The 26643-nt window shown below is 40.0% G+C and overlaps 1 protein-coding gene and 1 long non-coding RNA gene across 4 annotated transcripts in view; one reads left to right on the plus strand and one right to left on the minus strand.

Annotated features, from left to right (window-relative positions):
- Nucleotides 1-26643, plus strand: part of LOC308672582 — a 171002-nt gene that overhangs the window by 89122 nt on the left and 55237 nt on the right. The gene's annotated exons all lie outside the window — the stretch shown is intronic.
- EXTL3 (exostosin like glycosyltransferase 3) overlaps nucleotides 1-26643 on the minus strand; it is a 146363-nt gene that overhangs the window by 16035 nt on the left and 103685 nt on the right. For all 3 annotated transcript variants that reach the window (XM_081335505.1, XM_081335507.1, XM_081335506.1), the window contains 4 exons: nucleotides 7012-7139; nucleotides 5550-5694; nucleotides 3268-3396; nucleotides 2771-3179 (listed from right to left, as the gene is read on the minus strand). In XM_081335505.1, coding sequence (XP_081191631.1) covers nucleotides 2970-3179; nucleotides 3268-3396; nucleotides 5550-5694; nucleotides 7012-7139 — 612 coding nt within the window. In that variant the 3' untranslated portion in view covers nucleotides 2771-2969. The remainder of the gene's footprint in view (nucleotides 1-2770; nucleotides 3180-3267; nucleotides 3397-5549; nucleotides 5695-7011; nucleotides 7140-26643) is intronic.

The raw sequence follows: 26643 nt of genomic DNA on the forward strand, positions 1-26643 counted from the left end.
AAGCTTAAGAAAAAAAATACAACCTCAACTCAAAATTGATGCTTGAAAGAACTAAGTAAGCAAATGCATTGCTCAGCCTGGAAAATGAGATGTCACATATTTACCAGGAAGTAATTTTCTGAGCAAGTAGCAAGAGTCAGAATAAGACAAAATATCAACACACAGCTACCTCCGCCCCTAAAAGGCTTAGTTTAAATTGAGTATAACGAACAATGCCCTGAATACACTTAGGTCTGTATGAGCATGCTAACTAAATGTGTAAAAGAGAGGTCACAACAGGCCAATCAAACTCAATTTAGTACTTCCAACTTGCCCTTCCTTTTGCCTTTTCTTTGGGGGACATTCAACCACCTATGAGTTCAGCAGCATCTCTAAATAACTGCAGTTTAAATGTGGGGCAAGGACCCACTTCAGTGGGGAATGATCAGCACATGAAGAGGTATTCTGTTATTTTATCAAGGACAGATCTGTGTTGTTCTCATGCACATGAGAGACCATATATTTACGTAGGTAGGATTGGCCATTCCTTAAGACTATTATAGGACTGATAACTGTGAGCATTTGTAATTTAGAGTAAATGTTAAAAGGGGAAATAAGGAAATGGTTAGTTAATGCTGCTCAGTAACATTCAATACAGCTAAGCTACAAATAAGCAGTGCAACTCTACGGAAGTTGTGGCATTACCAAATGGTCCATGGGGGAGAGGCACATAGAAATTACATTCCCTCAGAAACATTTGTTACAGGAGTTGACAATCTTTTCTAAATGATATAGGAATATGGGTAATTTATTATCTTTCCAGAAATAAAAAGAAAAAAACTGAAGTGAAGACTCAAATAAAGTTAGGGGTTTAGAAATGACAACAGTTATTACACCCATTTTTCAGTTGCTCAAAAACCGTTTACTGGTGGACTCGTTTGTGAAAGAGTGTACTGGAATGGACATCTTTAAAATTAGCAACTTTGGGTATGAAAGATCGAGGCACAAAAAAATGTAATAGAAAGGTTGAAAGAAATGGAGCTTATACATCAGTTGAGACTCAGTCACACACCTACACACACACTGCCAACAAGAAATTTCCAGAATGTTTTAACAACAGCTATGAATGTAGTGAAAATGAAAAAGGGATATGAGGAGGAAAAGGGCTAAGAAACTAGGCCACGGAAACCTGTTGAGTTCATGCCTGTGTCTGCAGAATTGATCCTGGAGGTCGGAAACGATACAAATTCCATTAGCAAGCCAAAACCATCTCTTTGTCTTGAACACAACAGACCCGTGACCACATAAAAGGAAGGCAGGGGACAGAATATATCTGCACATGCAGGAGATGTAGAATTATGGAAGGTTCACCGGAAGTCCTCATCCAAAGGATTTTCACAAAGATATCACACTTTTCTGTACTCCAGATCAGCCTCCTTGCAGACACATCTGCTTCATTTAGCATGCTATTCTGTTGGCACTATGCTCATAAGTAACATAGTTCATATTTTATGGCTGTATTCACATGTCACATCGAAATACAAACTACAGGTAGTCCTCGACTTGCAACAGTTCACTCAGTGGCTGTTCAAAGTTACAACGGCTCTGAAATGACTTATGACCATTTTTCACACTTGTGACCATTGCAGCATCCCCATGGTCACGTGATTTACATTTGGATGCTTGACAACTGATTCACATTTATGACGGTTGCAGTGTCCTGGGGTCATGTGATCACCTTTTGTGACTTTCTGACAAGGAAAGTCAATGGAGAAGCCAAATTCACTTAACAACCGTGTTACTAATTTAACAACTGCAGTAACACACTTAACAACAGTGGCAAGAAAAGTCGTAAAATGGGACAAAACTCACTTAACAAATTTCTCACTTAGCAACATAAATTTTGGGCTCAACTGTGGTCGTAAGTTGAGGACTACCCTTAGCAATCAACCAGTTTAGCTTCCCATGCACTCCAAACAAAACCTGTGCGGTTAGTCTGTGTTTCAGTATGTCATGAAAACCCAGAAAATTGGGCCAATTGAATAAAACCATGGTCCAGTTAACCATAAGTAAACTTGGCATGAAAACGGAATAAATAAATAATCTGTCTATCAGGAGCTCTGATCCGAACCAAAGCTTCCAAGGCCAGAGAGATAGTGGAACAGAGCTTTGTTAATGGCAGAGAAAGCAGCATCAGGATCTGGGAAGCAAAAGTACAAAGGGGCTTCCAGCTATCTTTCCTCTGAGGCAGCAGCAGCAGCAGCAGCAGTGAACCATTGGGAGCACAGACAGGAAGTCACCGTGGTGTTCTGAGATAATCCATCAGCAGGCACACAGGACAGGCAGCGTTCTGGGAGGACCTTGCTCTACAATGAGATCAGTGAGAGAGAAAAGAAGGAAAAACCTTGACCATAGCAATTAGCTCCTTGGAGCTACTAAAGGAAACAGATCGAGATCTGGGATTCCGGGTGGAGGGAATGTGTCATTTCCTCTGTGAAATCGGCAGCAGATCTTAAGCACATTAGACCAAAGAGCAAGCAGTTATAAGCCTCTGGGGACCAAATCCGACTTTCTCAGCTGCATAACTTGATCACTGAGCAATACAGGAATTTCTTAGGTCTCTGCTTCCCTCCAAGCAACATTAGGGCTGGGAAGAAAAGAATAATCAAATAATGACACACACCCCTCTTCCTCCCAAAAGGTCTTAAAAGGCATATCTAAAAACACTCTCATTTTAAATAATAATTAAATTTTTAAAACCCCAGTTTATACCCTTGGCAAAACAACTTACTGGGGAGCTAAAGAAAGTCTTTTATTTTTTTTCTGAATAAGTGAGTCAAAGCTGCCTCTTTCAACGGAGTCCTGTGCCATACAGTTCTGACAGGCTTGTGTCGCAGCTGAAACAGAAAACGGCCATTTGTCCCCAAGTTCATTAACCTTTCTGCTTTGTCCATAGGCCAGTTTCAGACTCCCATAGCTGTGTCTTCTGTTCAGATGAATTTGAAACATTTAGTCTTGTCGTGTGGTAACCGGGTCTTGAAGAGGACCGAATCAACACGGAACTGCGTATACAGCAAGGGCATGTAGCCGTAGACTTTGACAAAGAAGTTGATGCATTTGTGCCGCTCATGGAAATGGGAGTCATCATGAGAGAGTGCCTGAGGACAGCCAGGGCAACGGAAAGTCCACCGGGAAGTCACCTGGACACACGAGAGCAGGAAACATGATAGTATTACTCACGTTCTGGGGGGGGGGACTGCCTTTCTCACCATTTCAACAAGCACTGACCTTGATTGGTGGTTTCCTAGTAATATGAGAAACCAGGAAGTTCATGGCAATATCCTCACAGTTGATATATTCATCTACCATATCACGGATGGCTTGTGGCATCACGTAAGAATACAGGTAGGCATAGTACTACAAGCAGAAGAAAAAATAAGCACACATTAAAAAAAGGGCTGAAACTACGAAAATGTTACTGAATAAGCAGAAGCAAAATCTTTTATCGGGTGAAGTTAGATAATCATACTAATTTCACCCTTTAACCAAGATACACACCTATAATAAAGTTTTCATGACAGCTAACGTATGTGCTGTGTAAGAGTCAAAGTGACATCCCCACCGCAAATGGAAACTTGAATTTATTATCTCTAGAAACAACTTCTCACTGGAACAACGGAACTAGAATGAGTCTGGATATAAGGCACCAATAGGCACCTTGGTGTCCTCCAGATGTTCTGCAGCTCCATACTCATAAGCTCCACGCAACGTGGTTAATATCAAGGGATCATGAACACTGCAGTTCAAAATAGCAGAAAAGGCAATTGCTTCCATATCCCTCCTTTAAGTTATTTCCAAGCAAAGACAGGAAAAACAGTCCCACCTGCACTCTATATAGGCTTATTTCTTGTCCTGTGAACTATTTTCACAAAAAAAGATTAATTATTAGAGAAGACAGTTCAAATTAATGATTTTTGAAAAAGAAAGATGATGCCATTCTAAACAATCCATGATCAAATAGATTAATTACAAAATATTTTATCAGATGAAGTTAAATAATTATACTATACCGGTAGAGAGAAACTAGTAGTCCTCAACTTACAACCGCAATTGACCCTCAAATTTATGTTGCTAAGTGAGACATTTATTAAGTGAGTTTTGCTGCATTTTAAAACCTTTCTTGTTAAGTGAATCGCTGCAGTGGGTAACATGGTTGTTAAATGAATCTGACTTCCTCACTGACTTTGCTTGTTAAAAGGTCTCAAAAGGTGATCATGTGACTCTGGGATACTGCAACCGTCATAAATATGAGTCAGTTGCCAAGTGTCTGGATTTTGATCACGTGACTATGGGGATGCTGCAACAGTCATAAGTGTGAAAAATGGTCAGGTTGCTTTTTTCAGTAACTTTGAACATTCACAAATGAACTGTTGTAAGTTGAGGACTACCTGTAGTTAAAAAAACAAACATACAGTCCAAGTAGATTGGAGTAATCAAGAGTCCTAATTTTCTGGGGGGAAAGGGGGGGGCACTATCTTAGCTCAGTTCCTGCAAATGCTCTTATTTTTCTACTCTTGAGTCCGGAGGGTGTTGCACACAGTAACAGGAAAGTTCCACTTCTCCACTTCTAAATCCCACTAGATGGCAAGATTGCAGAAAGAGGACCTGGGGTTCAATCTCTCTAGTTCAGACATGTCAAACTCGCGATGTCAGGTGACGTCACGCAACATATCAGAACTTTTTCCCCATTGCCGGCTATGGGGTGGGCACGGTTTCCCGGTGATGCGTCCGGCCCGCGGGCCGGCAGTTTGACACCCCTGCTCTAGCTGATCTTGTAGGACAGACATTCTTAGGGACAGACGGTTCTGCAACTATTCAGGTCCCATGCCCTGTAGTGTTTTAAAGGTATAAATAAAAATTACAAACTATTAGAAAGAGAGAGAAAGAGAAAGATTAAGATCAAGTTTCAAAAAAGAATGTAATACTCCCAGGAAAAGTTGCTTCAGAGATGCAATAGGCAATTTGTAACTCAAGTTCAATAATCCCAATGAGCAAACAATTCTATTCAGTCCAAACCCAGGATTTTGACCATACAATAAAATGTGGCCCTTGATAGGGAAGAGCAACACACAAATTACTAGTAACTGTCCTTTTACTTTCAACATATAGAACAACAAAGCCAAACATACTTGCACAGTAACACATAGCACATAGAACTGCTCCTGGAACACACAGAAATGCTCCTGGCCACCGATTGATATCAATCTGTGACCAGGAACACTTCAATTTCCAGACTACACTTGCTTTGGGAAACTGAGGACAAAGCTTAAATTCTCCCCAATTAGTAATCTTGCAATGTTTCTCAATAGAACAAATATTTGGCCTAAGTCAGAGGTGTCAAACTGCCGGCCCGTGGGCCGGTTTCATCATACCGAAGCCGTACCCACCCCATTGCCAGCAATGAAAAGAGTCGCAATGCACCGTGCCACGTCACGTGACGTGGCGAGTTTGACGCCTGTGGCCTAAGTCATCATAAGAAATATGGTTCTCTCTAAGGACTTGCTCCTTACTTTGTGGAAAAAAGCAGCACCCGTCAGCACCATGGACAGTTCACAGGAGTAATTGGAGTTGTAGAGCCAGGACTGGTGAGGGATGTCCCATGCATGGTACCTCCCAGGAAATCCTACAATGCGATCCCGAGCTTCTCTCCAGACCCTACAAATACAAAGAAAACAACTTAAGCAGGCAGAAAAGAGGTGGAACATGTTGGAGAGACAAGAAACAGAGAGAAATTCCTAGGTCACAATGGTTAAAGGTAAAGGTAAAGGTTCCCCCGCACATGCGTGCTAGTCGTTTCTGACTCTAGGGGCCAGTGCTCATCTCCGTTTCAAAGCCGAAGAGCTAACAGCGTTCCGTGCGCCTTTGGCGTCTAGTCACAATGGTTACTATTATTGAATTATCTACACTACACATTTAGATTTTAAACCTTAGTTTAAATGTTCTTCCACCTCACTTTCTAGAATTGGGATGAATGGCCTCCACTTTAGATGGATTGAATATTACTACAATAATGCTCTCAACCTTTTTTGTGAAACTGGTAAAGTGAGATAACACTTTGACTCTCTTTTTCATTGCTTGATTTTGAGCACAAATGACAATCAAAATTCTAATTATTTATTTTGGCAGTGAAGCCTGAGACCATCTCCTGTCAGGACTATATTCAGACATTCCAACACTAGGACAGCGTAAAGCTTTAGAAAAAGGAGCTTCACAATGGCAGAAATGAATTGAAAGCACCTCTTTTCAAACGATTAAAGCAGCCACATCGTTTTCAACGACATTTCTCTATCTTTCTGAAGCAGTTGTCAAAGCTTTTGAAACCAATTTGGTTGCTTTTAGCAATTTGAAAAGAGCTGCTTTTCTTGCACAGGAAATTTTATCCAAAAATCCTGCCTTCTTCTTGCTGTTCTATCTTCCAATATTGGCTTACGTCCCTGTCTGTGATATTCCCATGGCTGTTTATGTCATGCCAGCAAACAACAGGCTCTTTTAATAGTAGTATAAATAGCAATTTGTTACTAAAATTGAAGTATGCTAAAAATGAGTTTCTCCATATGGTGGGAATTAAGAACAGAGAGAAATGCAATCTTTCAGAAAATATCCTATAAAATGGGGAAAGATTATTTTCAATTTTAAGGAGGGAACAGAGGGAAGAGAAGATAGTCAAGGCTGTAAGATAATTGCACTTGTTCTGTTTTAAAAATATAATAAATAGAACACATGCACACACCCTCTTATTATTGAGAAGAGGAAATAATAATAATGCATGAAGAAGTGTTATAATGGCAAATATGAAAGAAAATTACACATTGGCTTCAAAATTCTATCATTCCCAGTCAGCACAGAAATGGCCAAGGCAGGTTAAGGATAACAGAAATTGTAATCCACAATATCTGCAAATCTTGAAAGAAACAGACAATTAGTTCAGACCCGATACTAATGGCTGACGATTAAAAATTAGATTTCACTCACCGGAATCCAAACATGATCTCATCATGGCGAAGGTGGGCATCATCATCAATAGACAAAATGGCTTCTGTTTCAATCTCATCCCAGGGCAGAAACCGATTATTCAAACTGTTCTTCTCAGTCCGTACAACCTAAAAATATATACACCTTTAGACTTGTTTTTTGTCTTTACTTTATGGTGTAACATCTTCCAAATGCCATAATGGATATAATCACACCAGAATTTGTTTAAGCAGATATAGTTTTTTGGGGGGAGGGTTATTTGCATAAAACTTTTTCAGGGGAAAATAGCAAACACAAAGTGCACAGTTTGAATTAGTATATCTTATTCAAAGAAAGATTTTGGCACTCAGTTGCCAAAGATTTTGTTGCCTCTTTCTGTCTCTTTGGGATAAGAGTCCTTCTTTGAGGGAGATGGGCAGTTCAGAAAATTGAAAAATAATTCAACAACCAACCAAACAAACAAACAAAGAAGCAAAGAGCCTTGGTGGAGCAGTGGGCTAATGCCTCCTTAAGTAACACCAGCTGCCTGCAATTAGTGCAGGTTCGAGTCCCACCAGGCTCAAGGTTGACTCAGCCTTCCATCCTTCCGAGGTAGGTAAAATGAGGACCCAGATTGTTGGGGGCAATTAAGCTGACTTTGTAATAATGCCGCTTGGGGGGTGTGTGAAAGCCCTAATAAGCAGGCATATACATAGAATGAAGGCTATTGCTAAGCACATTGATTTGTGCTTTAGATTGTAAGCCGCCCTGAGTCTTCGGAGAAGGGCGGGATATAAATGGGATTAAAATAAATAAAATAAATAAAATAAATAGGGCTGAATGGAAAGCCAGGGTTTGGCGGAAGCAAAATCTCTGATCTCTACTCAGTGTATTCTTTGTGAGTTCATCATGTTTGGATATATATTCATTGTAGAGCAACTGTTTGCCTCCTTGGGAAATCAGAGTATAAACTGCTGTTCTAAAATATCCAGTTCACACTGCTAGCAGCATAGATAACTCTCACAACCACCAGAGTGAGATTTTTTAAAGCAAGCAATGCCTACAAAGAAAGATAGAGGACTGTGGCAATAAAATATCATTAAATAAGAGTACCCTTGGATCCTGTCTAAAAAGAATTCCTACCCTGAAATTGTTAACAGTGGAAAATATTTATTAAAAAGAACTGGGTGACAGTTGATATGATTAGGATCCTGCATTAGGTCAACATTAGTCTTTCCCCTCTGTCAACAGCTAACAGAAAGAAGAAGGCAAGCGGCATTTTAGAAAATATTAATCCAAAGCTGAAACATAATTAATTAGAAGGAAAAGCACAGTAAAAACTGAATGGTTAATTAATTGCTATGCTCCAATGCACAGAACTTCCCACTCTGGGTTCTCCTGACCTCTGGACATTTAAAAAAAGAAAAGAAAGACATGCATTCCCAAGCCTCTGTCATTACAGCACGATCTATCCTCTGTAACAGGGGTATCAAAGTCGTGACTTTTTTTCCCCTACTGCCAGCAATGGGATGGGCATGGTTTTGGCATGATTCATCCAGCCCACGGGCCGGCAGTTTGACACCCCCACTCTATAAGAAGGATATGAAAGCGAAATACTTTCAAACACTGAAAACTAAGGATGAAATAATGGAGGAACTGTTACTTATTCAAAGCTCTAGGTGCATCCATTACAGCTTCATCTTTATGAAGGTTGCAAAGCTATAGATTAGGTGCAAAAGATACACAATGCATATACATACATTTATTTTATTTTATTTTAATTCCATTTATATCCCGCCCTTCTCCGAAGACTCAGGGCGGCTTACAAGCTTAGCATACATACATATATACATACATACATACATACATACATACATACATACATACATTGATGGAACATAGCATTTTTTTAATAAGGAAATTAATAATATCATACAATCTTAAAAATATCGAGCTCTTCTTTTCTCAGCAATTATGGTGGCTGAGAGAAAACAAATAATTAAAAAGCAAAATTAGTCTTTATATTTCCTGCATCTTATACATAAAATTGTCTACACCACGGAGTGCATTCAGAGAAATTTTATGTTTTAGTTCCACAGAGTTTGGGTAACAATCAATAATCATTATCACACTAACAATCATGCACCTATACAGCTATATTGCTTTTTACAGAAGGAAAGAGTATTTACTTGGAGATATTTAAGGTGCAAAATGCCTGTGAATCAATATGTTCTAGGGAAATGTCTCAACCAGTTATATCAATTAATTCTCCAACTACTTTTCTGTGAAGACCACGATATGCTGAGGAAAAAGAAAGTGCGTTCTTTCCCTTAGACTATCTGAAATAAGCAGCTTGAGCTCATAATCCTGAATATATTCACTAAAAGTAAGGTCTGATTGAAATCTAAGATAGTCATTTGGATACTATTTGCAATAATCTGCTATAATATATCATATATACTGCACACAATATACAGTGAATACACTGTAAGACATTAGTAAAACCAACAACATAAACCAAACCTGAGGATTTTGCTAGCTGAAAATCTTTTCTCTTAATATCTAGGTGGCATAAGGGTCTTCTCTCCTCCTTAGTAAAACAATTACCTATTAGACAGGCTAATTAGAAGAATCAGTGAAACACATCAGGGATGAAGGGCCATATTTGACATTTGAGTAGAGTACTATAGGTCAACTTCAAAAAGTAGATAGAATCAAACCAAACCTAACCTTAAATTGATTTAATTCAGATGTGACAGTAAATATTTTATTTGGTACTGCATTTAGTACTTTTTCCCCACTGTGACTTTAAAAATTACACTGACAGCAATGTATAAAAGGGTTCAAAGAAATGCAGATAAGGATGTGCACTTCTGCTTCATAAGCAAGAATATCCAAATTAAGTTGTGTAAGATTGGAACTTATCAAATCCAATCTATAGAAATCAGTAGTTCAAAAGCAAATTTGTAAAAAGTTTATGAGTATCCAGGTTTGGTGTTAGAGAAGCTCCCAAACAGCTACCCAAATTCTGCAGACAATATGACCATTGTCATAGATTGTGGAAGTTGTCTACACGGCTGGAGGTCAGTTAGATAAAATGTCATTTTGTTAAATAGGGCCCAGTGCTCAAGTTTGTTGAGATCCATATGGATACTGAGCCCATCTTCTGGAGTGTTGGCTATTCCTGCCAGTTTAGTATCATCTGCAAATATGATGAGTTCCCCTTCTATTCCCTCATTTAAATCTAAATACCTCTCTAAGCAAAGACAGTATTGCTATCAATACTGATGCCATTATGGAAATAATTATTTTTTTGGTTCTGTAACATAATTACATTTACTATATGGCTGCTTGATGAATAATGGGATCCAAAACTCTTGCACACTGAGGAAACAACAATCTAAAAGAAACAGCAAGAATAAAAAGATATAGACAAGTACTTTCTTTCTTGAAAAGCAAGTTTCTAACCTCAAAATATTTTATTTATTTTATTTTATATTTATTTTATTAGATTTATATACCGCCCTTTCCCGAAGGACTCAGGGCGGTTTACAGGGTATTTAAAACAACCAGTACAAAAGTTAAAAACAAATCAAAAAGATTAAATTATCTCTAAAATTAAAAAACCCCAGTTAAAAATTCTCAGCCTGGGCCGGAGAGCTCAAAGAGCCAGGTCTTCAGGTCCCGGCGAAATGTGCGAAGGTCGGGGGGCAGTCCTAAGCTCCACGGGCAGCTGGTTCCAGAGGGCAGGCGCACCCACAGAGAAGGCCCTTCCCCTGGGTGTTATCCGCCGGCAGTCTTTTATCGGTGGCACCCTGAGAAGACCCTCCCTGTGGGAGCGCACTGGACGAAGGGAGCTTGATGCTGGCAGCAGGTGTTCCCTCAGATATCCTGGACCCAACCCATTCAGCCATCACCAGCACCTTGAATCTCACCCGGAGGGCAACCGGAAGCCAATGCAGCTCGCGGAGTAGAGGTGTTACATGGGAGTATCGGGAAACCCCCATCACAACTCGCGTGGCCGCATTCTGCACCAGCTGAAGCCAATTTGAAGGCACAAATTGGACACTGTTATAATAATATCACTTTCAATAAACTAATATTACTAGTTAAAATAGTATTCAGTTTGGTTACATGGCTGGTCATTTTTTTTCATTTTTATTCAATTAAGAAACTAAGCAACCAGTCTTATCTATTAAGAGTCCTGATGGTGCAGTGGTTAAAAGTGCAAACTCTGCCCACAGCCTGGAGTTTGATCCTGACAGGGCTCAAGTTTGACTCTGCCTTTTATCCTGCCAAGCTCAGTCAAATGAGGACCCACATTGTTGGGGGCAAGATGCAAACAATGCTGACCTTTTAAACTGCCCAGAGAGTGCTATAAACACTATGGGGTAGTATATAAGCCTAAATGCTATTGCTATTTCTCTTAATCAGTACCGGACTCTGGCTAGCCCAGCACTGAGCATGAGAAGAAAATTCAAAGGTAGCATTAAAACAGCATTTAATCCTGCCAATTCAAAACTCTGCTTCACTTGGTCCCATTATCGTATTATCACAGGATGATTTTTAGTGCTTGTGTTTCAAATTAAATGTCAAATATAATTTCCTGCCAGAACAAGGAGCATGTCTGCTCCCTTGGAGGAGTTCTGACATGGTGACTCAGCATACAGCATCTCACTCCTGCCAAAATACGGGAACAGATATGGAGGCCTCTCCCTGTTCCAGAGAAAATCACAGGCACCTGAAAAATGTCTTTGTTAACAAACCAAAGCAGGCTGCGCTTCCTTAGTTTCATTCTCCCCTCTTTGTATCAGAACAAACTGTTGGCCTGGATCACACTGCGGCAATTCCACACTAGCTATTGCAATGCCAGAATTGCTTTCAAGAAAGTAGCAAAAGGAATGAAGGCAAGCATAAGTGCCCACAACGCCCACTACAAAGACGGGATCCACAGGGTATGCCTCTTTGAAGCAGGGAACATCCCTAGTTCATTACTCAGAGAAGTAAATACTGGCATGGTAGGAGTCATGCCACTTTTGTCTTCTCGTAGGTTGAACTAACCAACTGGCAAGGACAAGATGCCAGGCGACTGAAATGCTTCTGCCAACAGCAAAAAGGCCCTCCGCAGCTTGAGGGTTCTGAATGAGAGAAACTGGTGCTAAATGATCATTAAGACCATGATAACAGGTGGCTACCAGTCATGCCAGGTGCTTCTTTTTATGTTTTAAAGGAAAGCTGTCTCTGCAAAAGGTTGAGAAGCACTTCTTAAATTTGAAGTTCAAGGTGCACATGGTAACGGTGCCAAAGAAAGCTTCCCTTGGCAAAGCTTTATAAATATTTTGCAAGAAAAGTGGAGTTGCCAAGAGATTCAAACATAGTAACTTTGTATAAAAGGCTCTGCCAAATTAAGAAAGCTTTTGTTAATACCACAGCACCTCTGTGGGCAGTTTACAGCAGTGATAGAAAAGAGTATATTGGGACCATGTTTTGACACTCTTACTTAAAGCAAGGTTAATCGTATGATTACTCATCACTTAACACCTTTACTGAAGAGGCTCTGTAGAATTTTTTTCCCCTCTACTCTCAGATATAGACATGGGATGACAAGGCAGATATTGTCTGCATTAACAAGAGTTTAAAGTACAGAAAGGTCAAGAACAAGCACAACTCCATACTTTTCTTATTATCTGGCTCTGCATACTGTTTTGATTCTGGAGGATCTTATGTGGAGCAGATCCTACCTTTTAAACCATAGGTCCCCAACCCCCGGTCTGTGGAACGGTACCGGGCCGCGGCATGCCAGCAACCAGGCTGCACAAACAAGCAAAGCCCCATCCGTGGGATGCAGGCAGCACACAAACCCACACATTCTCCAGTCCATGGAAAAACGTTTGTCCATGGAACTGGTCCCTGGTGCCCAAAAGGTTGGGGACCTCTGTTTTAAACAACTAGGGAAGGGGAAAAAACAATGCTCCTGCTGAAGGCAGATGGACACCAACAAAAAACCCCCTGTAAGCGGGCACAGGGGCACAAAGATGCACTGTAGGATTCTACCTTATGGTATGATGGTTAGAACATTTTCCTGAGGAGAGCAGGAAGAGGAAAAATGGAAAAATTGATGGTTTAGGGAAGCAGCAAGGCCAAGATAACCAACAATCCTTCTGCCATGAATAAAGTGGAAAAACAGGAAAGAAAGAACAATGGTTATTTCTCACTGTTTTTCCTCATGCTTTCTTCAATATGCAATCATTTACTGTGATAACCACCTCCTCCTCCCTTACACAAAATGAGTCTTCCTATATAACAGATCCTACCTTTTTATGTCTTATTCATGCCAGGCTGTAACTTAAGGGCCTTAGTTGGCCATCCATGACTATCATAAATCATCCTGCATGAAGATAAAATATAACTCCATGTAAAAGTTATTTCACCTCCTTCATTTTGTCATATAGATTTTTCTATCCCTAGGCCAAATGGGTTAACACTTTTCACTTTCATTAAGTTACCAACTTAGATCTAATAAAAGTATACAAAATGCCTCACAATCAAAAGATTTTATCCTCAAAATGGCCTTTTTAAAGGTCAAGCCACTTCTGGTCATTTGGAAAGACCTGTTCCGAGATCAAATAGTTCTTCCAAGGACAAGAGATTTCAATTTCAAAAACCTGTCATATTCTAAATCTTCTACCTTAATATGCCTTACTTCCATTTAATGAAACTAATCTTCTGAATATATGTATCTATCATCAATGAACATAGCTCATTCTTAACACTCTTCCCTCACTTTCCTCAATCCTTCTGATGTAAGGAGGCAGAAAATATGTGCTTATATATTTATAACTATTTGCAGACCCTTAGAAACAGGGTAAGGTCAAAGCTGGTATCTGTGCTCAAGGGTCTTACCACCTCTTCACCTTCTTATTGAAGCCCCACTGAAAAAGTAAAATCCTCTTATGAAATGACTTAAAGAATTCAGGGCATTTTGGTTTGGTTGCATCTTATCAATTATAGAGTATTTTCAGTTCAGCAACTCCAACTGTTGTTGCTCTTTGCCAAGTTCCTTCATTGAGCTAACTCTGGCCAATGCCAGCATCTCCCAAATTGTAGCACTATGAGCAACACATAAGAAGCATTATATATTAAAAATAAAACCTCTAAATTAAAAACATCCATTAGAAATAGAATTGAACTGTAATAGTAATACAATAGTTTTTGCTGAGATTTGTTCATGAAAATAGCAATTTGATCCTTCTATTCCATGAACACTTCAATGTTCAAAGTTGCAACTCAACTGTTTTAAGATATAGATGCTACAATGGACATACCTCCTAATTGGTGGAAAGCAGGCAAGAGTAACTTGCAGGACTGTCTCTAGATTACAGCTCTCAGTTGCATAGGATAGCATGACTATGCATGGGGTTAATCTGGGCTTTGATTATACTTGTGACTTTGCCCAAATATGCCTAAAATGACCAGTAAAATATTTATTATTAGTAGGGAATGGGCATGTGGCACGCGGCATAGATATAACTAAGTTTATTTATTTATTATTTTTTATTTTTATTGCATTTATATCCCGCCCTTCTCCGAAGACTCAGGGCGGCTTACAAGCTTAGCAGTAGCCTTCATTCTATGTATATGCCTGCTTATTAGGGCTTTCACACACACCCCAGCGGCATTATTACAAAGTCAGCTTAATTGCCCCCAACAATCTATACTTTCTCTGTCCTATTAATGTGTATCATGTGAAAGCCTCAATTAGCTCAAGAGAGAATGGGCTGCAAAAGTCACTATTTATGGTGAAACTATATTTTAGCTCTATTTATTCCTCTTTTTCTTATCACTTGCCTTTAATTGCATCGGTTTACAATTTCTTTCTTTTAATATGCTTTGCCCAACTTTACCTAGCTGTTGTGTATCCGGATATGGACTCATGGCTAATCAGTAAATCATTATCATCATGCTATCTCAAAAATGCTTTTTCAGGAGGCAACTGGACTTTCTTGTTTTTCTTTGAAGACATTTCGCTTCTCATCCAAGAAGCTTCTTCAGCTCAGCTTCAAAGCTGAAGAAGATTCTTGGATGAGAAGCAAAATGTCTTCAAAGAAAAACAAGAAAGTCCAGTTGCCTCGTGAAAAAGCATCTTTGGGATAATTATGACCTGGATGACTGAGAATCTCCATTGATATTATCATCATGTTTGCCTATTAAAAAAGGGAATAGTATGATAGGTAGGTAGGTACATTTGAATATATGATTCATCTACAATCTTTTAATATTTCAACTTCAAACAGGATTTCTGCTGGATAGCTAATGAAACACAATTCCCATGGAAAACATTTGATATGTGTGTATCTTTTTAAACTATAGCTAGACATTTTTGCACTTGCAGATTACAAAATGTCATGTAGCTTTGGACTAGAATATTAAGCTTTCATGCCTAAAACCTTTTGCACGTAAATCATCTGGATTGAAATATGTACTTTAAAAATTAAGCACATGTATAGTTCTATGCAGTGCTTTTTTTGTAAAAGAAAAAGGTGCCGGAACTCACATGTGTCATACAACCCGCCTTGCCTACCCTACAAGGTTCTATCCAAAAAAGGTGCCGGAACTCCGTTCTGAGCGTTCTATGAGGAAAAAAGCCCTGGTTCTATGTAACTTAACAGAGAGGTGCTCATCAAAATAAAACAAGACCATTAAGTTATATACTATACAAGGAAAATACCGATTGAATGCTGAGGATTTAAGATTAAAACTAAGTGGTAAAAACAAGAAAAGGAATAATTTAACAACCGGTTCTCTGCCCTAATGACCATTTTAAGTATAAAAAAATATTACCAAAAGGTAGTTTATTATTTCATGTATTTAATACTTAAATAAGGGGGTAGGTAGGGCATGGCCTGTGCATGTGGCGGCAGCCCAAGGCCAAAGCGCCGGCAGAGCGCGGGATGGTCAGGGAGGTGCTGAAGCAAGCTGGTGTCCTACCTGCAGCGCCCATGCTGGTTGCCCCTTTCCTGCCAGAGCCAGAATGCCATCGTGTTTACCATACGTGCTGGTACTGGTAGATGCCAGACTTCCCTCTGGCGGGCCTACCAAGCTGCTAGAGAGCGACTAGCCTGGCGCACTTAGGGGATTTGCCCTTTCCCTCATCTTCCGAGCCAGACTGCTGGCGCTTTTAGATTTAGATTTAGATTTACATTTTATTAGATTTATATACCGCCCTTTCCCGAAGGACTCAGGGCGGTTTACAGGGCATTTTAAAATCACATCAATATAAAATACAAAGTTAAAAGAGAATTAAAAGATTAAATTATCCCTGAAAATAAAACCCCAGTTAAAATTCTCAGCCTGGGTCAGAGAGCTCAAAGAGCCAAGTCTTCAGGTCCCGGCGGAATAAGCGTAGGTCAGGGGCAGTCCTGAGCTCCACGGGCAGCTGGTTCCAGAGGGCAGGCGCATCCACAGAAAAGGCCCTCTCCCTGGGTGTTATCCGCCGGCAATCTTTTACCGGCGGCACCCTGAGAAGACCCTCCCTCTGCGAGCGCACTGGACAAAGGGAACTTGATGCCACCTAGCCTCTTCGCAGCTCTGCCCACAAAGCCACTGAAGTGCCAGGTGGAGCGCTGGAGCTGGAAAGCCCCTGCTTTCCAGCTCCGTCTCATTTCTCTGCTGCCGCAGAGCTGGAGAGCTTGCCTCACCCACCACCGCCCAGATGCCCTCCCTTCCCAAAGCATATCTTTGCTAACCTTCTTTCCAGCTCTGCCGCATTCCTCTGCCGCCGCTGTGGACAGTCCGACAAGCAAAAAAAGCTTGCCAAAGTGGTTCCCTGCAATGTGTGCTGCAATTGAGAGATGGGAAGTGGAGCAGCTGAGAGAAGAAAGAGGAAAAGTGGCCAAGAAGAGGGGCTGTCCCGGCCGGCCAGGCACCGAAGCGCAGTCGAAAACAGCGGAGTCTCTTGTGTGTGCCTGCCACACACTCACCCATCAGCCGTGCTCTCCACACCTCGGATCAGTTGCAGCACGCCATGGAGAGCGTGACTGACGCGGGCAAGGCAGGTGTGCACACAGACTCTGCTGTTTTTGGTGGCGCTTCGGTGCCTGGCCAGCCACCTTGGGTCAGCTGCAGCGTGCCGTGAAAACCACGGCGGATGCGGGGCGAGTGCAAGGCAGGTGCGCACACAAACTCTGCTTTTTTCAAGTGCCATTTTGACAACCGGTTCGCTGAACTCAACAGAAAGTAGGTAATGGTTCTGTCGAAACGGTGCGAACTGGCTGAATCCCACCACTGTATGTATGTATATGTGCATTCATGTATACATACACACAGCCGTAAGTAGAGAAAGTTCCAAGTATAAGATAAAAAAAACAACCCAAATGAGGTTATTTGAGTTGTCTTTGGGATGCACGGGGAATTTTACCATGCATGCCTGATAAGGGGCTTTGTGGAAAAGAGCCCCAGAAGTATCTATCACTCAGATTGTCCAATCTCCTTACCCCGCTCTCTGAGAATGTTACTTTTTGTTATAACCAGACACCCCCCACTGAAAGAGAATTAGGGACAGAGTATTTTTCTAATTTGGCACTCTTTCTTTTTTACTCTAAAACTATTCACTACATAGCAACAGATTGTCACATAATAGCTGATTTCATGCTCTTCAGCACATGTCTGCAGTAGCTGGTAAACAGAGTTCTTTACTCCAAGGTTTGGGATGGCTGCTGAACTTTTAGGCCAACAGATTGATTGTGTTATTTAGCAAATTTATTTACTAAATTAGTAGAGTCCTTTTAGGGATGCGGTGGCTCAGTGGGTTAGGACGCTGAGCTTGTCGATCATAAGGTCGGCAGTTTGGCGGGTCGAATCCCGAGTGCCGCGTAACAGAGTGAGCGCCTGTTACTCGTCCCAGCTTCTGCCAACCTAGCAGTTCGAAAGCACGTAAAAATGCAAGTAGAAAAATAGGGACCACTCCGGTGGGAAGGTAACAGCGTTCCGTGCGCCTTTGGCGTCTAGTCATGCCGGCCACATGACCACGGAGACGTCCTCGGACAAGCGCTGGCTCTTCGGCTTTGAAACGGAGATGAGCACCGGCCCCTAGAGTCGGAAACGACTAGCACGCATGTGCGGGGGAACCTTTACCTTTACCTTTTTTAGAGTCCTTTTGAGGTAGCCAGGTGCTTAGTCACCAAGCTTTGGCAACAGAATAAATAGAAAAGCTGAAAGAACCAAGGAGGTATCAAAGACACAGTAATTCCTTTTTTACAAATTATTCTAAAACTTATGAAAGTGGAAATGAAGGAGATCCCCAGAATCTAGGGCACTTAAAAGATGTTTAAGTGCATATTTAGCCCCTAGTAGTGGGGAAGGATCCATGCAAAGCTGGACGTCAAATAGGACTGCCCTGGAGAGACATCCTGAAGACAGACACCTCCTAGAAGTGTAAAAGCAATGAAATGTAAAACCATCTGCTACAGAATCATTACTTAAAATGATGTTGAGAAATCATGGTGGTTAAGTGGATGAAGGCAAAAATCATGCAGTGGAAAGATAGTATGTGAATATCATAATATTATGTATGGGCCATCTCAGGAATTGTATGTCAACTGGTGGTGAACTTGATGCTGCAATTCCTAACAGTTTTGAATGCTGGTGGCGGAAGGACTCCTGCCAAGAACTCTGTAATTGATACAAGATTTCAAATGGGATCTACACAGGTGCATAACTTGTATGTGTAAATTATAGAGACCACAATGAGGAAAGTGTAGTTACACCTGTTCTGCATTTTTAGCAGAACACTATGCAAAAGCATGACTTTCCTTCTCTGCAAATGGAAATACTGTGAAACATTCTTAAAACTGAAGAAGGAATGTTTGAGTTTCTTTCAGGTAGGCTGTGATATTTGTCTGGGATATTCCAGCAACAGCATTAATAATTCAAGTTTGCAGAATTCCCAGATTAAGTATAGTTCAGAGGTCCCCAACCTTTCTCGGTTGGCGGACCAGAGGGAAAGGGGGGGGAAAGCATTTTATGAGCACACGTGTACACAAATGGGGCTGCAAGCATGTGTGTGATGCAGACTGGGCAGTGCTAGTGCCCACATGATGTAAAAGGGGTGGCACTAGCACCTGCATGACACTTGCTAACCCTGCCCAGTTTGCATGGCGCAGTGCCCCATTTGTGCGGCGCACACCCCATTTGTGCAGCACCGTGCCCTGTTTTTGCTGTTTTGCTGCGTGGCGCCCGGTTTTTGCTGCGTGGCGCCCTGTCGCTAGCATGAATAGGGGAGAGGGTGTGCATTGGCCAGCAGGCCACAGCTCGGTAGTGTGCGATGGCCCACAGGTTGGAGACCCCTGGTGTAGTTAACACCTACAGCAAATGCAACAAATAGTTTAAAAGCTTTCGAAAAACAGGAGGAACCAGCTTGCTCAAACAGAAAAGCTCTTCCAGAATCTGTTCGTATTTAAAACGCTACAAAATTCACATCCATAAAAGAAATTTCTTGAAATGGATCTGCAGAAAATAAAAGATAATGAGAACTTCTGTCAGCACTGCAATCTTCCCAGAGAAAGTTATGGTTAGGCTGCAAAGTAAAAATTTCAAATGATACAAATGCAGCAAGATTTACCAAGACACTTTAAATCTGCATTTAATATGTGTCTTTGGGAGGCATAAAAGAAAAAGAAAGTAACTGTAGGAAGCCATTTCCTTTTGCCTCAAATATCGTAGGTGGATGGGTGATGAAGCTATGCTGAGGATCTTCTTCAAACAAACAAGGCAGACGATTCCTCCAGTTATCCATCTTCGCCCCTAACAAATAGTCTACGTAAATAAGTTATCTCATCACCATTATGGAGCATTTTTAAAACAGAGATGAACATGTAAATAAGTTTATTTTCCTCTCAGTCTTGACCTCAGATTTACACTATCATTTCAAAGCAGATTTGCTCCTTATTTAATAATTAGCATAAGTGAGCATCATGTCTGATCAAGAGGAATAAATGGAGTGTGTGGGCTCATTCCATCCACACATCACAAAAATTGCATCCAACAACTGAGATTACAAGATCTGAAGAATTTTGTTTCCTCCATTTTCTCCCAAGCTAAAGCGATCAATAAAGAAACGAGAACAGACAACCTTTCAGCAACTGGGAACCATTGTCGCCTCACACACACTCATCTGCTTTTGTTGTTGTTAGTTGCGAAGTCGTGTCCGACCCATCGCGACCCTATGGACAACGTTCCTCCAGGCCTTCCTGTCCTCTACCATCTTCTGGAGTCCATTTAAGCTCACTCCTCCTGCTTCAGTGACTCCATCCAGCCACCTCATTCTCTGTCGTCCCCTTCTTCTATTGCCCTCAATCTTTCCCAGCATTAGGCTCTTCTCCAGTGAGTCCTTCCTTCTCATTAGGTGGCCAAAGTATTTGAGTTTTAGCTTCAGGATCTGGCCTTCTAAAGAGCAGTCAGGGTTGATCTCCTCTAGGACTGACCGGTTTGATCGCCTTGCAGTCCAAGGGACTCGCAGGAGTCTTCTCCAGCACCATAGTTCAAAGGCCTCAATTCTTTGGCGCTCAGCCTTTCTTATGGTCCAACTTTCACTGCCATACATTGCAACTGGGAAGACCATAGCCTTGACTATACGCACTTTTGTTGACAGGGTGATGTCTCTGCTTTACTAAGACATAATTTTCAGGATTTCCCCAGTTTTTAGATTTGTGGAGAAAGTATATAGCATTACTTTGATCATTTGAATCCAGTCTTAGGCCTATCACATTAATCTGTACAACAGCAGAAAATTAAGCTACTGATTTTCAGTGTTTTGCCACCAAAGTTTAGTAGCATATTTAGGAAAGAACTGTGATGGAAGCAAACCACAGCCTTTGGGACTAGGTTTGTGCGTGCTATAAGTACAACTTCACATGTACAAATATGCACATATCAACTTCAGAGTAACCGGGCATCTGTCCTCCAGCAAGCCAGAAATGTGCTGTAGAAATAGGAATTTGAGATTTATCCCTGAATTAACCTAACCCAAACCCCCAACTGTGCCATTCTAGACAAGCTACTTTGTTTCTAGCAGACATGAAAAGACAGTTTTTGCAAGGCACCTTGTGCACTGTAGGAATAGTAAATAATAGACATTATCTGGCAAACACGGATAAGGATAAATTTCAAAGCAGCATCAAGAAATCAGATAGGTTTTGTCTATTGTGAAATTCAGTTTAAATGGTTGCTCACTCAATTATCAACTCTGAGCAGTGAATAACAAATTAAAATAGCAATAAACGTAAGAACAAAACATATCATGCCAGTTTATGGTTACCAAAACTTCATATGGCAATGAATTCCACCAGCACAAGAACTGATGATGTAACTTCATCAATCCACTCCTCTTATGATAAATAACTGGTAATATTTTCAATGTTGTTTCTTAGCAACTCAAGAATATTTCTACTCACCTGCAAGGCTGAATACATATAAATTGTAGATCTCACTACTTAATATCCACAAGGCATCTTGCAACCTTCAGAGTGTTTGCATAATAGGATGCAGATTTGCATACAGGCATTCACACCACACAAACAAGTATGCCCCTGAGATCTACAAGGAAAGCAATAATATACTCCAGTGGTAGATGACAAAAGTAATTCATAGCACAACAATGAAAGAAATGCTGTGCTCCACAGTGCCCTAGAGCAGTTGCACCAGACTATCCAGAACTGTAGAATGTTTTAAAATGCATGACTCACAGCAAGAACCTGAATATTCATGGCCACAGGGATTAATAAGAACTGGTAGGCTGACTTTCTTCTATAGGGACAATCTTTTTATTTGAGTGCAAGCTGCAGGTCTCTGTAGAAGGAAAAATTAATCTGAATTTCATGTACAACAATTTAAGAGGAACACTTATTATTTTATGTATCCATCTGTATATTATTCATCTTTTCATTAAACCCCCCAAATTTACTGTACCATAAAATAAACAAAATATCTGCTTTACGTACAGGAGGTGACTCAATTTTTAATAGCTCTCATCCAATTCTATACAGCAAAATAAGCCAAAATATTGGGAAGGTGGGAGTACTATAGTTCAGGGTTCCCCATCCCCCAGGCCGCGGACCAGTACTGGGCCACAGCCCATTTGGAATTGGGCCGTGCAAGCGGCGGGTGAGTGTATGGTGCAGCTCCATTTGTGTGTGCCCACCATTCACACAAATCGAGCTTCACAAGTACGTGAAAGTACCTACCACTCAGGTAAATGGAGCTTGTGGGCGAGCGTGCACCTGTTGCTCACACAAAACCATTTCCTCTCCCCTGCCCCCCCCCCCAGCTGGTTCGCAACGCTAGGAAGACTGAGGACCACTGCTGTACTTCATGACTAACAGAAGGCCTTGCTTTGCACACAGAGGGCCCAAAACTGAATCCTTGCTATTTCCTGTAAAATTGATAAGATCCATAAAGACTGAAAAGGTCTTTGAGACCTGAAACAGATTCATATATTAAGAAAAGCAACTCTCAAGTAATAAGATAAACTCTTCTTCAACTCCAATTTGACCAATGAAGATTCCACAGATCTCACGTTTTTGTCAGCATAAGTAGGAAATGGTTTACTATTGCCTTCTTTGGAATTGTTTTTCAACTTTTCTCTCTTGTTTAGGGCTCTTGCCAGACTCAAATTATCCTACTTTGGACACATTATGCAAAGATCTCTCTGGAGAATTCTCTAATGCTGGGGAAGGAGGAAGGAAAGAGAAGAGGATGACCAGCAGGAAACTGGATGGATTCAGTTACAATGTTGATGGGTGCATGATTGGAAATGCTGAAAGACCAGGTTAAAGAAGAAAATCTATCTGTGTGGTCACTTCATTCTTTAATGGTCTCCCATTGATATCTGATACTGTTTAGCATCCAAGCTTAGATACTGGTGGCTAGATGCAACCATTTGCTAAGATACACTCATAATTCAGTTTATGTAGTATTGGTAAGATGCTTTAGTTTGCAAGAGTACGAAATCTGCTGCTACCAAGAACCTATCACCCCAGGGACAATATTAACTCCATCCTAATAGTATCCACATCATTTATTTTCTCCTGTAGAAATTAACAGTCTCCATTAATTACAACATAAAAAGTAGCACTTGGTAAAACTCTAGTGGGAATAGGAAGAGCAATAGCACTTAGACTTATATACAGTTTCATAGTGCTTAACAGGTCTCTCTAAGCGGTTTACAGAGTCAGCATATTGCCCGAAACAATCTGGGTCCTCATTTTACTTATCTCGGAAGGATGGAAGGCTTAGTCAATCTTGAAAAAGGGCAATATCTGACCCAAAAATTATGTCTTTGAAAAATACAAGTCCTTTTTCCAAGGGAACTTGGGCAAAGAATAATGGAAGTTATATCTATAAAACAGGTATTTATGTATATAAATTCACTGCAAACATTTGCTGGGTTTTACACAAAAATGTGAAGGGCTAATTATTTTTATTAGCTTCCCACACAAACTATTATTAATGAGAGCGGGGGAGGGACGTTGGCCATATGCTTTACTAGGAGATCCATGCAACCGTTCTAAAGAAGGTGCACTTGACAAGGCTATGCTCTTCAAAGTGTTGGTCAAGATTGTTCAATCACTGTGTAGTACTTGAAGGAATGATGTCATAAAACAAATGAAAAAGTGACTACTAGATAATTTCTGATCCAGTCTGTTCTGAGATTTCTTAAATACAAAACCCTATTTCTTGGCAGCAAAGATAGCCCTGGTTCCACCGTCACCCTTAATCTGCGCAGCTGAGAGGTGTATAGAAATTGTCAGAACCATGTGCTTGTTAAAGCTCTCTACAGGGCACATGGGATTAATACTTTATGTGGGAGTGCAAAGCAGTACTCTAAAGAAGAATTATGAAGCATGACTAACTGACCCTATTCCTCTTCCAGTATAATCAATACTATCAGTAATACCTTTTACCCATTATATTAGATTGACTGCCTTGTTCATATTAAAAAAGAAATAGACTGATATAAATCTTTTCTCAAATAATGCAATATCCCCAAAATTAGTAAGGAAATACTTAAATTCCCAGGATTTTGTCACTGATCTGAAGGTGGCCATCCATCTTTTAGCAAAGGGTCTATTTATTAAATTTAAGAATATTCATCACAAATAAATGCCATGCTTTTTTTAAAAATCACACTCAAAGCATTAAGGATTGCACCATTTTTTGGGGAGGGGGAAATGGATACTATTGGCAGATAATTATATCTCTGTATGCATGCTTTCTTTTAAGAACTACATAATTTTCCTTACTGATACGCATTCATCCACCTGAGTATTAAAGCTTCTGTGTATAACAGAGAATTAGACATTAAAAACATCTATCACCAAAGGATCCTAAAAGCTGGCAACTAATTGGTTACAACAGAGGCTAAATGCCCTTTCCTAAAATAAGTACATGTGTAATAAAAAGTAAAACTGAAATTTAGTTTATGATTTATACATAGCATATTTTATATATTTTATATAAAAACATAATTTTTAACACTCTTACTCTGAAAACAAGATTAAAACAACCATTTACTCTTAAAATGTTTTTACATTACTGTTTTTTATATTTTTTTACATTACTGCAAAGTTAAATGGACTAAATAAAAGGAAACCCCATTAACTGGCAGAAATGCAAGGATGTTTTGAAAAGAAAAGGCAATTTGTAACATGTGTTGTAGGTTGTCCTTTTTATCTTCTTTCTAATTCTACTTCATTTAATTCTAATTTATTTAAGTTCCAAGAGCTGGCTTAGTTCAAATGAATACAGTTCCTTGGCAGAAAACATTTTTCCCAGACTAATTGTGATCTCCAAACTGCTGCCCACAGGGCACTCGTGTTACCCATGAAAATATAAAATGTACCCATGTTTTGCCATCAGGAATCCAATCGGCTACAAAGTGTTAAGCTCTTGGAATGTTGAACAGAGTTGGGAGTCTAGGAAGGTGATCGCATGGGAAGATCACAATCAATTTCTTGTTCCAGTCACAAACTCATTTACATGCTAAATGAAAATAGTATATATGGCATCTGCAAAGTGGGAAACACAACACCAACTTCAGATCTTAGCACAGATTATAAACACGTATCTCTGATCTGAAATCAGGGACGCTGTTCATAAAACCAGCTGGCATCACACCTTATCCTTCTTTAGTTTCATTATGAGATAGTCCCAATTACTGTTTGGGGTTAATCCTCAGAAAAACTGCAACTGCCCTACTTCTTCAAAAGTTAAAAACGCCTGGCATGAAAGACCATGCTCCTCTACTTCCATACACTTAAAATTCCCACTCTGAGTAACAAGATATAAGTAGAGCTCACCATTTTTAAAAACTCGCTTTCAACATAGCTTATTCTTACCAGTGAAGCTGTTACTGCACCCTACTCACCAGCCTTCCATATTGCTGATGCCATTCAATATACACATATTAATGCATATAACCAGACATATAGAATGAAAAACAGGGAGAAGAGAGAATACTGGATTATGTAAAGCCTCAAACTGTGTTATTGGTGGGACCAATTTCTCTGTCCCAGTTGGGAATGATGGGAAATGCATTTAATAGGAAAACCAGTATCACACAGTGGATAAAATATCAATTTGGACCAGGGAGACATATATTCAATTCTTGACTCATTCACTGAGATGACCTTTTAGTGAGGATAAAATTGAGCAGAACACTTTGATATATATGCCACCAAGTATAACTTGAATATTACTTTCATATTTTAGATAGGCAGGAAGGCAGGCAGACAGGGAGACAGCATATTCTAAAAGAGAGAAAAATTATTCTAATGCATGGTAGCAAATACATTCACAGGTCACTGAAACAAGGTACAGTGATTGCAATCAAACAAAATATGGCAACTCTTTGTTAAATTTCAGTTGACTGAACTGTTACCAGTAGTAGAAAGATGGTATTTTCATCCAATGTACATTTATTCTTGTAACAAAGGAAAGCTATTTGCCAAAGGAGATTTTATCATATCTGAAGATTTAGCCTTGATTTCTCATACACAGAAGAAATATTTAACTGCTAATATGATGACTATCATATTATCATCATCTGCTTCAAAGCTACATCACCACTGCTATTTCCAAAATAAGTATGTTTTGCTGCATGGAGATGTATGTACTTCAAGAATGGGCAAAGACAGCTCTTTATTTTTTTTCCCTTTTTTAAAGAAGCTATTTTTCAGAAATTATACTCTTCTTATATAATGAGTTCAATATACAAATTTCTCCCAAGTTTTCATAACTAGAATCAAACTGGAGCAAAGAAAAAGCAGTATTATGGGCACTTGGAAATGCTAATAAAAGAGGAAATATGCCCTTTTACATACTCAAACTGTGTAGGGTACAAGGCAGGATGGTCTCAGGATGAGCTTCTTTATGCATCGTGTAACAAAACTGATATGTTGAACTCAGTCATGCTCACTTGCTTTTAACTATAATCATGATGAATGATGCTACATTCATCAAAGGATTAATATGTTGATTGCGAACTGCCACCAAGTCCTTCTTCCATAACCATTCATCTACTCTTTTGCCTACCGTACTCAGATTCCATCTCAACTATAGCCTTCACTTCTTTTATCATCTTCTCCTTTCCCAATCTTC

The sequence above is a fragment of the Vipera berus genome (assembly GCF_964194415.1).
Source record: "Vipera berus genome assembly, chromosome: 1".
NCBI classification, from domain to species: Eukaryota; Metazoa; Chordata; class Lepidosauria; order Squamata; family Viperidae; genus Vipera; species Vipera berus.